Consider the following 15788-nt stretch of genomic DNA (forward strand, 5'->3'; position numbering starts at 1 on the left):
CTCCATTGATGATATAAATGGAGTACATTTTCCTACCGAGTTAAGAACCTGTAACATGGTATAGATTTGAACTACAAACCAGTCATTGACAACATAGTATTGCAGCTGCACTGCTGTGCAGCAACCTCTGGAAAAGTACTTGGTAAAAAACTTTAACATGATAAAATCACTGGCTAGCAATAGGACTTCATAATTTCATATTTTTCTCCTATTTCTTTTGAATGATAGAGAAAAACAAGTGACACAATCATACAAATGATGTGTCCTACCAGGTCTGTATGGTTTTCGCTTTCTTTTTTTAATCCCATCAGCTCCTTCTGCCACTTTGGTATCATCATCCACAGCTTCCCGTTCTGGGCTGGAATCGGATTTTCCATCACAATCCATAAGATCACCCTCTGCAGAAAAGAAGCAATGCTAAGTTCAGCTGGAAAGAGGAAGGAAGACATTTTCCCCAATTGTATACACCCGAATGTTTTCTCAGAAATTACTGAGAATAACAGGTTTTTTTCTTTCAGGAGGATGATAAATGGCCATGCTCTTCTGACGCTTTTGAGAAACCCATTCTACTGCACAAAGACCCAGTACATACATACATTAATTTCCTATGAGGTTATGTCAACACAAAACCAGAGAATAAATGCTATCATTATTACACGTGAATCTTGAGATTTATCACTTTAGGCACCTCTTCCAGTACCCTGTGCTGCATTTTCTAAGCATTCAGGCAATTTCTAACTATACACTGAGGAATCTGAATACCATCTAGCCTACAAGATATATCTTGCTTACGTTCTATCTAAGTTATGTTCGGTTGAGTTTGTTTTCATCTAGAAGACAGACTGAAAACATACAGCCTACAGATGGAAGATCATATATAATGACTCTTAGTTTGGAGGGTTCTTGACTCGAAGCTGTCTGACTGACTGGAAGCAGACTTATTAATGCAGAGGAGTTTGACTTATATTGCAGAAAATTCAACCCAACAGAATTACTCAGCCTTATAGACAAAGATCACAATTTTGAGTTTATACTCTACAGGAATGCAGGTCAGAAAACATAGGTTGAGTACAACAGTACTAAAAAGCCTTTGGTATTGAAAAGAAACTCAGTTACTGGTACCCCTAAAATGTGATTAAAATAATGACATTATATCTTCATTTAGCTGTAAAGCTTTTGGAATGTCTAGAGTAAATATACAACAGTCCCCGGAAAAAAATATCAAAAATCAAAATTTCTGCTTTGTATTTATGCATTCAGTCATGAGCAGGAGAAAAACTGTTCATGAAATATGCTTTGTAGTCTGTTTATGCAGACCAAACCAAACCATCCTAACCACTTCAGCTGTGGTAGAGCTACAACTCTTGCTCTTTCAAATTCTCTACCACTGATCTGACTTTTAATAGAATCACAGAATGCTTTAAGTTGGAAAGGACCTTAAAGACCACACATTTTCAACCCCCTGCCACGGGCAGGGAACACCACGCCACAAGATCAGGCTGTACAGGGCCCCATCTAACCTAGCCTTGAGCACCTCCAAGGATGGGGCAACCACAGCTTCTGCAGGCAGCCTGTTCCAGTGCCTCACAGCCCTCAGAGTGAAAAAAATCTTATTTATATCTAATCTAAACCTACTCTCTTTTAGTTTAAAACTAAAACTAAGAACTAGTTTGGGAGTTGGACTAGATAATCTCTAGAGGTCCCTTCCAACTCTTACAATTCTTTGATTCTGTGAACCGTTGTCTCTGGTCCTGCCATTACACATCCTGAAAACGTGTCCGCATCTAACTTTCCTGTAGGCCACTTTAGGTTCTTCTTTGGGCTGCTCTCAGTTCATTCATCCTTCAATCTGCACCAATGTTTGGGACTGCCCTGACCCAAGTGCTGCACCTTGCACTTCACCTTGTTAAACTTCATGGGGTTCATGTGAGCCTGCTCCTCAAGCCTGTCCTGTCCCCTCTGGATGGTACTCCTTCCTTCTATTGTATCAACTGCACCACTCAGCTTGGTGACATCCACACCACTTGTATTTAACTGGAACATTGCTTCAATCAAAGCAACAGCATAGCCTTATTCAACTTGATGCCCACACAAAAACTTCAGCCTTTCGGAGAACAGGCACCAATCCACTCTACAGAGCACACATATTACTGCCTAGAGATCCCAGGAAACCCAGCCAATCTACCATTTACATGCAGTTACAGACACTTGTGAAAATGTTTTGACTCTCAATGCATAAAAAAAATCATCTACAGAACATGTACATGTATTTTTGTTTGCTATGTTCCAGCAAAACAAAACAAAACAATGAAATCAAAACAAAACCAACAACAAACAAAAAACACAATATAAGAAACACAGAACTGCAATTAGAGTCTGTGGAAGCTTTGGTTCTCCCATCATACTCTGCTATTACATTTAAGTATCTTGGTATCTAGCAGAAAAGGGTATCTATAAAAGTTAACAACCAGATAAGAAAATTATAATTGTGAAAGAGAATACAGGCACACAATTGTAGAAGTAAAGATGATCAACCACTGAGAAAGAAGAAAGGAAGTGGTTAATTCCCTGTCTTGATGCCTTCAAACCAAAACTGAAAGCATTTTTCCTTTCACCAATCCACTTAGTGGACTGTACGAAGGCATGAGATGAATAAGAGTCAGAGTAATGATTGGATAACATACCAAACATTGTGAATTCCAAAGAAAACAAAAGAAAATCAACCACTTAACTGTTCTAACAGCAATAAACAAAGGGAACCTACTATTCAAAAAATTGCAGTCAGTAGCAGAAGGTTGAGAATGTGCTAATCAAACAACAAGAACAATACTTATATCAACAAGTTAAGATGGAAACTATGTTGATGGTTGAACTACATAGTTATCTCAAGCACACACTCTGTATCTAAAAAAAGCTTCTTATGACATTTAATCTGATTAACAACAAGTCAGTGTTGCATAAACAGAGCACTTCAGATTGTGGTGATGTGGGGTGCCCCTGTTCCACTTGTAACAGACACCTGTATGACTAATGCAATAACTTTCACACCTGCCATTTCAGTAAGCCTTTCCTCAGGCCACAGATTAACACCAATCCTACCAACATACTTATCAGGATATACAGCCAGACTACAGCAAAGAGGATGGGAGAACAGTATTGCACCATGCTGGCTGCTGTTCCTAGTGCTGAAGAGGGAGGATTTAGGTAAAAAGAAGGTTGTGTATTCCTAGGGGCTTATTTTCACTCCTCCAACTCCCACCTTCTGGCTGCTGTGCTCACTTCACTTTAAGGGAAGGAGATGAGACTGAGTACTGCTGCCCCTGCGACATGAGCCTCTGCACAATGATCAGATATGCAGTTTAAGGAGCACTCCCAGGGGTTTCCACAATTTACCAAAATCTCATCTCGTACATAGTGTGAGGTGGTTGGATAGCCCAGACCTCTTCATCCCTCGTCATTCTAAGATGCTGTGCAAGCACTGTTAACTTTCTCCTTCCATCCATGTCAAATGGATTCCCTATCCTGGAAACTGAAACCATTTAGCAGGTTTCTATGTACAGTGTCATAAACCTGAACAAGAGCAACATCCCAAAATTCTCTTCCAAACTTTCAATTCTACTTTGGAATAAGAATGAACAAAAGGTACTTTTCTCCCCTCAGACTCAGTTTAGCCCACCTCATAAAAGAAATACTCCAAGTAAAGAGCTACTTCACTTTCTCCTTGGTTTCAAATACAGGCCTTACAGAAATCTACTGCTGAGCCAACGTTACCATTTTTCAAATGGCGTTTGCACTGTTGAGAGCCTCAAAATACACTGTACTCAGTAAATGCACAGTATTCCCTAAATGATCAAAGAGGCAATTCCTATTTCCAGTGTTGCCAGCCTCGGAGAAGTGTTTCACATGGCATGGATGACAATAACAGAACAATGGTAAGAAAATCCCTGAACTGTGCAACAGCAAATCATGACTACTGCCCAAGGAACTCGCAGAGATCAGTACAGAATTTAAAAATGACACATTCTCCAAGGGATGTATGCAATGTACACGTGTAGTGCAGCACTCAACATACAATACAGGCCAAAAGAACATTGCTACCTCTACTGTCATCCATCTCGCCATCTCTTGAGTGTTCTGACTGGGCATCTGGGGGTGTCTGAAGCACAGCCACACTGTTCTGATTTATAATCTTCAATTTAAGCTTTGGTTTCGTCCGTTTTCTTCTAGGTACTGTGACAGTTAGGCTCTGTAACTGAGACATGCCGGATTCTGTCAAGCAGACTCCATCCTGAGTGTATGTCTTCGGTGGGTCTATAAAAGTTAAATGAATCATAACAGCAATATAAAACTCTTTAATTTACAAGTCTTAGATCTTTAGGAACAGCACTTTTAAGAGTTAATAATTCACATGTATGAAACTGATTCATGAGTGAGGAAGTCAGTATAAATAAAACAGACAGGTATTATACTGCCATACACGTTACAGTTACACCTTTATAATTCAGTCTGATGTCAAATCCAGCAACCACCCATTACACTGCTACAGAACAACTTACATCCAGAATTCATTAGACAGAACTACTTGATTATGGAAACAGGTGCCTTATAGGGTATTTGTGTACCCTCTGACACAGAATAATCTGTACAAGTCTTAATTTGGGTCCCTGCTGCTTAACAGCCAAAGCCTTCAGCAGCACAGCTTCATGTTGTAACTCAGCTGCAGTCTTATAGAACCCATGGTGAATCAGGCAAATTATCAACCCTCTTTTAAAGGTAGACAAAAAATAAATTATATCAAGTGAACAGCTCAAGATCTATTTGTCAACTGAGTAGGACTCAAGTCTTCCAAGACCTGCAAGACTTCTACCTCCTGAAGCTGTTGCATGACAACTGAGTCTGATAAAATCTTTACATCATTCCTTACTTCACGATGTAGAAAGACACTGCTGTCTCAGTCATCTGCTCTGGCAACTGCAAACAGAGGTTTGGGAACTTTCTGTGAACTGGCAATAATGAAGAGTCTGCAATGATGCTTCTGCTCTTTGAGTTCAATTGTATAATGACCAGATAACAATTTCTGAAAACATCTTAACATCATAACTTCTTTAACAGGAAGTATTTTATTATGTAACATCCTGTACCCCAAAACACAGCTGGTTCTGAATGCAGCTCTTCATAGATGACTGTTTTCTTATGTTGAACTAAAAAAAGAGTGCATAACAAACTGCTTAATTTTTTCAGAAACTGGAGGGGATAAGCTTCACTCAGAACTATGCTTAGCAGCATCAAGCAGAATAAAATCCTGACATGATGGAAGCTCTCCTAGCATGATGAAGCGTTAGGAACTAAGATAAAAAATGATTTGTCAGTAGGTTTGTCAAGACTGTAAATTCCTAGCACATATTAGACAAACACAGAGAAGTCGTGCCCTCCTACAATTTCATCCTTCGTATATTTTTAACTCAGCCACACTGTGTTATCTTGTACTGCTAATATTAAGGCAAGCAACTAAGTCTGCAGAACCAAAGCACAATCTCAGATTATTATTATAGCACAAGTATGGCAAGCAAAAGAGAAGAAAGAAGAAAGAAAAAATATAATGAAAAGCATGCTGTGATAACTGAAGGATAGTTAATGTCATGTGTTATAAAAACAAAAGTGAATTTTTGCCTAATGTAGAAGTATACCCTTACAATATGCTAAATGATCAACGATTAAGCATTTACATTCTTTACCTAGTTCTTTTGATTTTGAAATAATCTGAGCTCCAACTGATGAATCACAACAGTCCAAAGAAGGCACTGAAAAATATAAGGAAAATCATTTCAACTTTTAAAAATCGTGACTTGATTTAAACTGAAACTCTCAAGTAGTTTTCCTTCGAACTGTTCTGTTAAACTCCCTACTTAATGCTGTTGGCAATTTTCACTAGCACCTTTAAAAAAATAAGGCTTTTCAGAGACTCAGAAGATGTAACTACAAAACAAGTCTGACATTGGCTGAAGATCTCCAGTTCACCTGAGCCAAGAAAGGCCCTGGGGAAGCACTGAACATGATGACAAATTATCTCCTCCTACTGGACCACAGGCAAATGCATGCACTGGATCTAGTGGATTTTAAGGTTACCTCTGCTCTACTCACAGTGTCCAGGGTTTGCTAAACCACGTGCTTATAACAGAGGACTTTATGAACAAGTACCAATTGCTGTCTTAACTCCTCAGAAGTGGTAGGTGACTCCAACAGCTTCACACTCTCTTCTAGCTGTGTCTATGCTGTCAGATGTCTTATATACAAGAAACAAAGTAAGGCTGATATAGTATCTTAGAGCAGATGATGTGTGACTTGCTCATGTTAGAAAGGGTAATTCTTATTCAAAATTAAAATATTGGCCAATGGAACAGTAGAAGCTTAATTTAAAAAATATGTCTTGTGTGCTTCAGAGAACAAATGAAAATGTCCTCTGATGCTAGCATACTACTGCTGCAGGTAGAAACGTTTTTCCCACCTGCGTTAATGACAATAACTGTAATCACTAACAAAACTGCTTCACTAACCTGTATTATGTAGATTAGATTTTTAATATTAGTAGTAACTTCGTATTATAGAGATTATGAAGACAGAGTAAGTAGAAAATTAGAAGCTTTTATCTCACACTGAGAACTAAAACCAAAAAATCAGTTAGTTTGGCATGGTTAGCATTACCACACATTCAGCATTTATTCACTTCTTTTATTTTTTCCACTAGAAATCTTAACTAGGCTGAGTTTAACACTTGGACAAACATCCAGTGTTCTACATTTGCATCTACTACACAAGCCCAGATCACTGAGGCAAAGTATGTGAGGAAGGTTTGTGTTTCTCAGACCAGTTGCATGTGTGCTACAGTCTCACACACAAATCTGGGAGACAAAGGCAAGACCAGGAAAAGAACAGACTTCCACATAACGTTAACACTTTGTTAAATACAAACCAAGGATGTAGTAGATACAAAAGCTACAGAATGTTTTTCTATGCATACATAAGAAATAAGGAAACAAAATATCTCTTCAAGAATCGCAGTCTTCTGAAATTTTTATGGAAAGCATAACTAAAGTACATGATGTGACCCACAGAAAATTAGGAAATGTAAGGAGCCCATAAGCATTACTGAAAAACTGATACAAAGACACAGGAGGAAAAGGCACGGAAGAAACAAAACTGAAAATGAAATTTTGAAGGAGACACTGAGCTGTAGGGAAGCAAAAAAAAACATATGGGATGAGCTGCAGGGTGGAAGACGTTCACAAGCCCTGACCTGGAACAGAAAAAGGCAAATTCTAAGAGATAATCAAAGGCAGATGAGATATCAGCTGATCTTTCCACTGTTTACAAGTTGTTTTAAGTCAGAACTAACAACTACTGACCTGGATTCTAAGGTAGCAACAAATTTCATAAAGAGAGTTGTGAACAGAAATTTGGTGTCCTAACACAAAAGTCGTACAACACGGATTCTTCTCATCCACATCAGGATGAACAAATTTAGTGTTGGATACTGAATAGATTTGAAAAAGACAAACAAACAAGCTGATAGCAACCAAGGTGAGGACTTCAGAGACTGACCCAAAGAAGATGCACAATATTTGAAGACATTATTGAGCAAATTTCCATAAAAGGAGCTAATTAGAGTGCAGACAAAAGATTAAATCAATAAAATAGATAACAGAAAAAAAAGAGTTCTAAGTCAGACAAAGACTGTTCAAGGGAAAAATATACTCATTAAAAATGAAACAAAGCTTTCTGATGAACTCAGATGAAATTGAATGAAAATTATATGCTTATTTTCCAAAGGGTCTAAAACCTGATGAACGATACGCAGTGTCCAGCAGCTCCAGTAAAAATAAAAAGAAGAAAAAAGAAAAAAAAGTTGCACAAAATCCAGTAGTATGGGAACAATCACAGTTTGAAACGAAAGGTGGTTTTAATTTAAAAGGCTGTAATGGAAAGGAATAATTCCAGGAAAAAAATGAAACGAGCAGAAAGGACAGTACAAAATGGTCGATGTGGGGACACAATACCTGAGTAATATTAGATGCCTGCATAACTGTGAGTGTGATGCAGGGATCTACTTGGAAATACTATGACTCACAAGAACGTAACAGCTGAAATAATACATGCCAAATAATTAAAATTTAGAATTTTAACTCCTAATATTATAAATACAAAATACAGAAGCAATGTAAAGTACATACAATAGGTCTTGTTTTATCGCATCAGCTGTAACAAGCTGATACGTGCATTTGCAGTCAGATCTCCTTAACTGATCCCACTAATGAAAACCAGGCAGAGCTGAAAGGATGGACTTTACGGATTGTGCTTCCATAAGGGGAGCCATGATGTACAGTGGTAAATTACAGGCAGAAATGATGGGTAGATGGTTTAGAGTTGCTTGTCTGGGAAAGAGTATAACTGTGGGGGTGAGAGATGCGCATATTGCTCCTAAACACGATGTCTCCTACAGCACAGAGACAAAGGCTGCTGCTACGTAGATCAGCTGTCAGTACTCACATCATGGTAACACTAACACCAATCTTGATAATATTCAAAATTCTTATAAATTAGAAAGTTATTATTTATTCATAAAGTACGAGGAAAGGTGGAACAGATCTTGGATGCCATTTCACAGCACATATGGTCCTGCCAGACTAAACGGATCTCCTCCAAGATGACCTGCTTCGTAGACAAGGGAGAGGCTGTGGATGTTTCTTACCTGGATTTCAGCAAAGCTTTTGATGCTGTTTCCCATAGTATTCTCCCCCACCCAGAACTGGCCTGTGGCTTGGATGGGTGTACTGTTTTGTTGGGTGAAGAACTGTGTGGTTGGCAGGGCTCAGAGAGTCCTGGTGAGTAGTTAGCCCAATTGGCAGCAGGTCTCCAGTAGTGCTCCCCAGGACTCAGTACTGGAGCCAGATTTGTTTAACATTTTAATCAGTAATCTGGATGAGGGGATTGAGTGCGCTCTCATGAGCTCACAGATGATATCAACTTAGGCAGGAATGTCAGTCTGATCAAGGGCAGGAAGGCTGTGCAGAGGATCTGGATATACTGAATCAATGGGCTGAGTCCAACTGCATGACACTCAGCAAGGCTAAGTGCCAGGTCCTGCATTTACGTGATAAAAACCTGATGCAACAGTACAGGCTTGGACAAGACCAGCTCAAATGTTGCCTGCAAAAGGACCTAGGGGTGTTGGTCAACAGCTGGCTGAACATGAACCAAGAGTGTGCTCAAGAAGGCCCATTGCATCAGGAACAGTGCAGCTGGCAGGACTAGAGAAATGACCATTCCCTTGTGTATAACATTGGTGAGATCATGCCTCAAATATAGCGTTCGTTTTTGAGCCCCTCACTACTGAGTTGTTTGAGCATGTTCAGAGAAGAGTAACAAAACTGATGAAGGTACTAGAAAACAAGGCTCATGAGGAGTGGTTGTTGGAACTGAGGTTGTTTAGTGGGGAGAAAAGGAAACTGAGAGGGGACCACATCGCTCCCTATAACTCCTCAAAGGAAGCTGCAGTGCTTTTCTCAGGTGTTTAAGTGATAGGACGTGGCAAAATGGTCTCAAGTTGTGCCAAGGGAGGTTTTGATTGCATATTGGGAAGAATTTCTTCATGGAAAAAGTGGCCAAGCATTGAACAGGCAGCCCAGGGAAGTGGTTGAGTCCTCATCCCTGGATATATTAAAGATATATGGATGTGACTCTAATGGACATGGCTTAGTAATGGGAATCAGCAGGTCAGGCTGATGGTCATATCTGGTGATCCCGAAGGTCTTTTTCAACCTAAATGATTCTATGATCCTGTACTTTAACATGAGACCATATTAAAAACAACCTGATGAAACACTGATCAAAGATGACTTCCTAAACAATCCAGAAATTAAGGCTTATGGCACACTCATTTGGAAAAATTTTACCATATGTTCATTGTAGCTATTTATGCATGCTCAAGAAGAAAAACTATTTATATTTTATTCCTATTTCATGAAGAAGATAATTTGAAGATTATCAGATACATATCCGATATTCTTAAGATGAGACAGGGAAGAACTCTTTATAGTTCTTGTTTTCTCAAGAGAGAAAAATGCAACCTCTTTCTCAGTACATACATTCTAGAAGGTATTCACCTGGTACCAACAAATACACATACTTTTTCAGTTGCAATATGTTGATAAGTTACTAGATTGAGGGGCTCTTGCTTCTTCTACAAATAAAGTAGTTAAAGAAAATCTTAATAATGTTTGCAGTGCATCAATATCCTCTGTGGTAGATCAGATGGAAAGAGAAAGAACCCCATCCCAATAAAATTACAATACGGTATAATCTAAGAAACTTCATACTGTTAATGTTTGTTTCTCTAAGCTTATTGAATGCTTTTTGCTCTCATCTCAAAACAAAAAATAACACAGAATTTTCAAACAGGCGGTAGAAAAATTAACAAAACACTGAAACGTTTCATATAAAAAGTACATGCAAGAATCTCTAGAACATGCACATCAAATGATATATTCAGACATGCAACTGTGCAAATGTATACACGTTAGAGTTATTACACACTGAGTCAGAATGAAAAAGCAGAGAAACTTGTCTCATAAAAGAGTTAAGCAGAAACTGCAAAGAAGGGCGGGGAACCTTCTAACAGGTCTTGCAGGACTGGTTCCTATTCCTCAGAAGATGAACCTACATATCTCTTTGCTGACACTCAGGAAGGACTATCTCAGGGGACAGTTTATGCTTGGGAGTTAAACATCTGATACCACCTTCTAAAGTTGTTCTACCTCACAAACTATGAACCTTATTATCCCCCAAACAGCAGCTGTGCAAGCTCATAAGTACAAGGAAAAGGTAGTATTCCTTATTCAGATATTTGTTTTAAGTGTCCAAACATTATTACCAAAAGAAACAAAACTGTTATAGTTACAAGCTTCTTGGTTTTCCCTGCTTAGAAAACTCTTTCTGTTTTCAATTTGAGAAAGTCGATTTCACACGTGAAGCAAGTTGTAGAAATACATAAGTATATGTAATATTTACTTCTAATAGTGATGCAAGTGTGATTCCACAACCACACATGTATAGATGATCAACTTATACAAGTGAATATATAAAATTTCCAAGGTCACATTACAATTATTGTTATGAGGACATGAGGTATAAAGGGACTTCAGATCTCTGCTGAACTTTTCTTGCCAGACCTCTCAAAGGCATGCCTCACAGTGTAGTCAACCCTTCACCTCAGTCATACTCCTGGCATGTTGTTCTTTAAACATTTGTTTGGTTCTTGTTCCTTCCTCCTACCACATTCTCAAAATCTGATGACACCCTTCAGTAAAGGGTTAATGTGAGCGATTTGTCATGCTGTCATTCTGAAAATGTATATAGGTGTCAGTGTTCTGTTAAAGCAACAGACTGAAGCAGACACTCCTGTGAGCTGACACACAGAGAAAACAGACCCAGGGTACTATTCTTGTAGCAAGACCATAAATCATCTACTAGGCCAAACTAATTGCTGACAAGCCACTCACTATAAAATTAACCAGTGCCATCCCACAGAACCAGATGGTATAGTTGTACTCCAAGAGAAAAAACTCAGTAACCTCAGCTCCTGAGGTACCAGTGCTGTGAAACTGCATACTACAGACAACAAGGAAGTCAGTATGTTCACTGAGAACATGTCCAGAGGAGACAAAAATTCATTAGAAATAAGTATTTTAACTAACAAAACCATGGAGAATCTCAAACAGGGAAAGACGGAGGAATTTTTCAAATACCACATCTGGGGAAGTATAGGTCTTAAACACTGGGAGAGCTGAGAGAGTGGCATTAATAAAACAGAAGAATGGAGGGAAAAATGCTTATAAGGACAGTTGTTACAGCTACTGCTGCTTCAGAAGGCTTCAAAGTACTGATATATGGAATGTTTTTCTGCACAGAACTGATTTCAGTATTCTTCTCCAATTAAGACTGTTCTTACTTCCTCTTGACAAAGTGAGATGCATTTAACCCTTTCAATATCAAATGTTTTTAGAACTTTGACAAAATTATCTTCACTGAATCTGTCAGGAATTCTCCCTGACAGGTTGCCTTTGGCTGCAGGCATGTTTTACAGCCAATACTAGAGGGTGAGAAAGAGCTGAGGACACTTCCAGGATGCCCTTAAAATAAAAACAAAGATCTTGCTTCTACAGTGAGCCAACTCTCCATCACAGAAAAGAACCATAACCCACTCCCAAACCTATTTATTGCAGTGTGCAGTCCTGCCATTGGTTTCAGTTGTCTTCTTACCGTTTGTTGGTGGTATGTATGGCCTACAAATGGTACAGTCAAAACCCATATCAGCTATGTTTTCCACTTCCTCCTCTGTGTTTAAGTTCTGACAGATTGCATGCATCCATCTAGAAATTAAGTGGGGGAAAAAATACAATTTAAAGGAAATATGTGGTGTTTTAGGAGACCTAAATATCAGTATATGGTCCTAGCAAATGTGAAATACTTGTTTAATTTAAATACTAATAGGGAGAAAGGATGAAATAGGTTCTCCGTACACAACATTCTTCTACAGTGGTGTGTGTTAAATTCTGTACACGGAGTATCAGATTACCTATTTCCCTTTACAGGAAGGAAAACTCCATAAACAATGTACCAGAAGCAAATATATCTTGGTATTACAATTTCTCCCTATATTTGAAATCATTTTAACTGCTCTTGATACAACACAATCTAGATCTAGCCTCACCACAACAGTCTTGTGAGGTAAATTAGTTATACTTTATTTTTACAGAGGGGGAAGATGAGGCACAAAGTGATTAATTAATTTGCCCAGAGTCATATAACAGAATCTGTAGTACAACTAGGAATGAAAAAATAAGAAGACTTCTGAGATTCAGTCCAGTGTTCTTTACCACAAGACCATTCCCTTCATCTTTATGCTTTTATATTAGGGGGAAAAAATAAAATCATAAATAAAACAAGCTTTAACCAGAAGCCTGTAAAACAGCAGGAATCCTTACCGATCACATTGTCTACACTGAATTATAAGCTCTTCATCCCTGTAGGTGCGATAGCAGATGGGGCAGGTAGACAAACTTGCACAGGGAGCACACTGTGTGTAATTATTCTGCCATTCGCATCTTAAACCTGGCGAAGTCGCTCCACAGTGTCTGCACCAAACACACCTGCAGAAAAGACAGAATGATCTGTTACTTTCAGTTCACAAGGCAGTTGACTTGTGGCTTTAAAGCTCTCCTAACTTAGAACTGGCTAAATAACTTAGTTTTAGATCACTAACTGGTTCTGTTGGAGGAAAAAAACTTACTTCAGGTCAAAATATTTTATTTGACTGAAGAATTATCATTATTATTTTTAACACTACTGCATTTTTGATAATTTTTAAAGCACTTCCTATGTGAGAAGTCCTTTCAGTATGCAAAAACAGGCAGATGGGTGTACGTAACAGATTAACAAGGTCAAAGGAGTGCCTGCTTCCAGTTGCCATTCACCATGAGATACTTAGCCATGCAGAGCTCCATTCCGTTTGTATTTCACTCAAACAACACAAATGGTTTTCAGACAGTTTTATCTTGAGAGAAATTTGGTGAAATGCCCATTAATTATTCTTACTGTTTCAGTGAATGTAGTTTTTTTTGGTCAAGTTTAAAAAAAATATTGTCCATCTCTACTTATGGGGTTTTTGGTATGAAGAAAGAATATTACGAGAAGATAACAACAATTTCCATACTGAATTGATAAACTGAATGAAACAAAGCAAAAGTATTTTGTTTGCTTTAATGCACTTTACTCAAATACAATTAAAACATTATTACAGTTAAACTGACATTGCAAATACAAAGTGATAAAATGGGACAAAAAAGGCCAGGACTTCTGACTCCAGAACCAAACACACCATTTGCACTTCCAGCCTCCCTTTGGAACAGTCTGCAGGGGTGGATCTAAGCAGTAAGTGTGGTAACTGATGTCGCAGTCATCACAGAGAAGCAGCCTTCCTGGATCTGTAGCTTTCCCACAGGCTTCACATACTGTGCACTCCAGGCACCTCCAGCCTTTACTGAGCACCACTTTAGTAATCTGCAAATGGCAAGGTGAAAATTATTTCAACTCTGCCCTATGAAGTGCAATCAGTGCATAAATTAAGACCTGGCTATACGGAACAGGGTGCTCTCCCACACACACTGACCACATCACAAGTATCCATTTCTCACACTTTGTGAAGTTCCACTAAAAGGGAATGGAACAAACAGAAGAACTGCATGGAGTTGCTGATACTCTTCTGCAATATGAATTCACAATGTCAGCAGATACATACTGTGCTAGGTCTACACGTAGGACAGTATCACCCCATGATAGCCAAAGCTGAGGTTTCAGTCACCTAAAGCATATTATTAAAAATATTATTTTTTTATTATTAATTTTAATTATTTATTTTAATTTTATTTTATTTTTCTTGAGGTCCAATAATGTAAAAGTAGCATATAAATGTAAAAGCAGACTGCAGTGGCATGAAAAATACATATGATGTTTTGTAAAGCACATGCAGAATAACATTCTGTGACGTGTTCAAAGAAATCCCAGTTTTACATACATGTACTTGTATAGTAAACAGTGTATAGCTTACATATTGGAGTAAATAGCTTGTTATCTGCTTACTAAGTCACCTCATACCATTCATATTTAATTTTCACACATTCTCTCTTAGACTAATGCAAGTAAAATGCATTAATTAACCACTCCAACTGCTGTCAATTCTGACAGTCAACAGACAAATTGAATCAACTAAACCTTATGCCCCTAGTAAATGAAGATGCATTACATTTTTTTATTTGTTTTTAATTTTGCTTGTATTTAGCTTTTAAGCTGATATCTCAAACTGTTATTTTAACCAACTGCTGGATAATCAGTACTATTTATGGTTGCAAAATTACAAAAAGGTTAATTTCTCTTGAGGCAATGCATACTATAAAATGGCATTTAATTAAAGTCTTTCACAAGTTGCATACAAATAATGGTCACATTAGCTGAAGAATATCTAACAAGTTAATGACTCCCTTAATTACCACAAAACCAAAGGCAGCATCGTGCTATTGAAGTACAATATGAAAACAGTGTAATTAAGTAATCTCTTGAATAACAAAGCACTCACCTTAATACTGACACAGTATGGATGGTAACACTGACCACATTGAGAACAGGCAAGCAGCCTGCCCTCAGCACCTTGGCCAAAGCTCCCACAAACTACACACATATCCTGAAATTACAGAAAGGTGCAGATTTTGAACACATGCTAGACAGTAAATTCAGAGAACATTTAATTGTAAAGCCTGGCTAGGTTGCTTTAGGGTGAAATTCCTAACAATGACATTTACTTTTTTTTTTTTCATTAAAAAAATTGAGGCCACACCTCAAGAACTGTGTTTAGTTTTGGGTTCCTCACTACAAGAAAGACATTGAGGCCTTGGAGCATGTCAGCAAAGTCAGTCAAGAGTCTGGAGCTCAGGTCTTGAGAGAAGCAGCTGGGAGAACTGGGATTATTCAGTCTGCAGAAGAGGAAGCTCAAGGGAGACCTTATTGCTCTCTATGACCCTTTGAAAGGAGGTTGTGGAGAGGTTGGGGTCAGCCTCTGCTCCCAAGTAACATCGACAGGATAAGAGGTAATGGCCTCGAGTTTCACCAGTGGAGATTCAGGTTGAGCATTAGGAGAAATTTCTTCTCATGAAGAGTGGTCAGGTGTTGGAACAGGCTGC

At 38.3% G+C, this 15788-nt stretch overlaps 1 protein-coding gene across 15 annotated transcripts in view; it reads right to left on the reverse strand.

The window, feature by feature from the left end:
• Window positions 1-15788, reverse strand: part of KMT2C (lysine methyltransferase 2C) — a 179690-nt gene that overhangs the window by 49127 nt on the left and 114775 nt on the right. For 13 of the 15 annotated variants that reach the window (XM_065744912.1, XM_065744915.1, XM_065744922.1 and 10 more), the window contains 7 exons: window positions 15188-15292; window positions 13934-14115; window positions 13041-13205; window positions 12316-12425; window positions 5736-5801; window positions 4099-4311; window positions 270-398 (listed from right to left, as the gene is read on the reverse strand). In XM_065744912.1, the coding sequence (XP_065600984.1) occupies window positions 270-398; window positions 4099-4311; window positions 5736-5801; window positions 12316-12425; window positions 13041-13205; window positions 13934-14115; window positions 15188-15292 (970 nt within the window). The remainder of the gene's footprint in view (window positions 1-269; window positions 399-4098; window positions 4312-5735; window positions 5802-12315; window positions 12426-13040; window positions 13206-13933; window positions 14116-15187; window positions 15293-15788) is intronic. The other 2 variants (XM_065744919.1, XM_065744925.1) reach the window with 2 other exon arrangements.

The sequence above is a fragment of the Cyrtonyx montezumae genome, unplaced genomic scaffold (assembly GCF_038088225.1).
Source record: "Cyrtonyx montezumae isolate F1298 unplaced genomic scaffold, pur_monq_1.0 scaffold_32, whole genome shotgun sequence".
Taxonomy (NCBI): domain Eukaryota; kingdom Metazoa; phylum Chordata; class Aves; order Galliformes; family Odontophoridae; genus Cyrtonyx; species Cyrtonyx montezumae.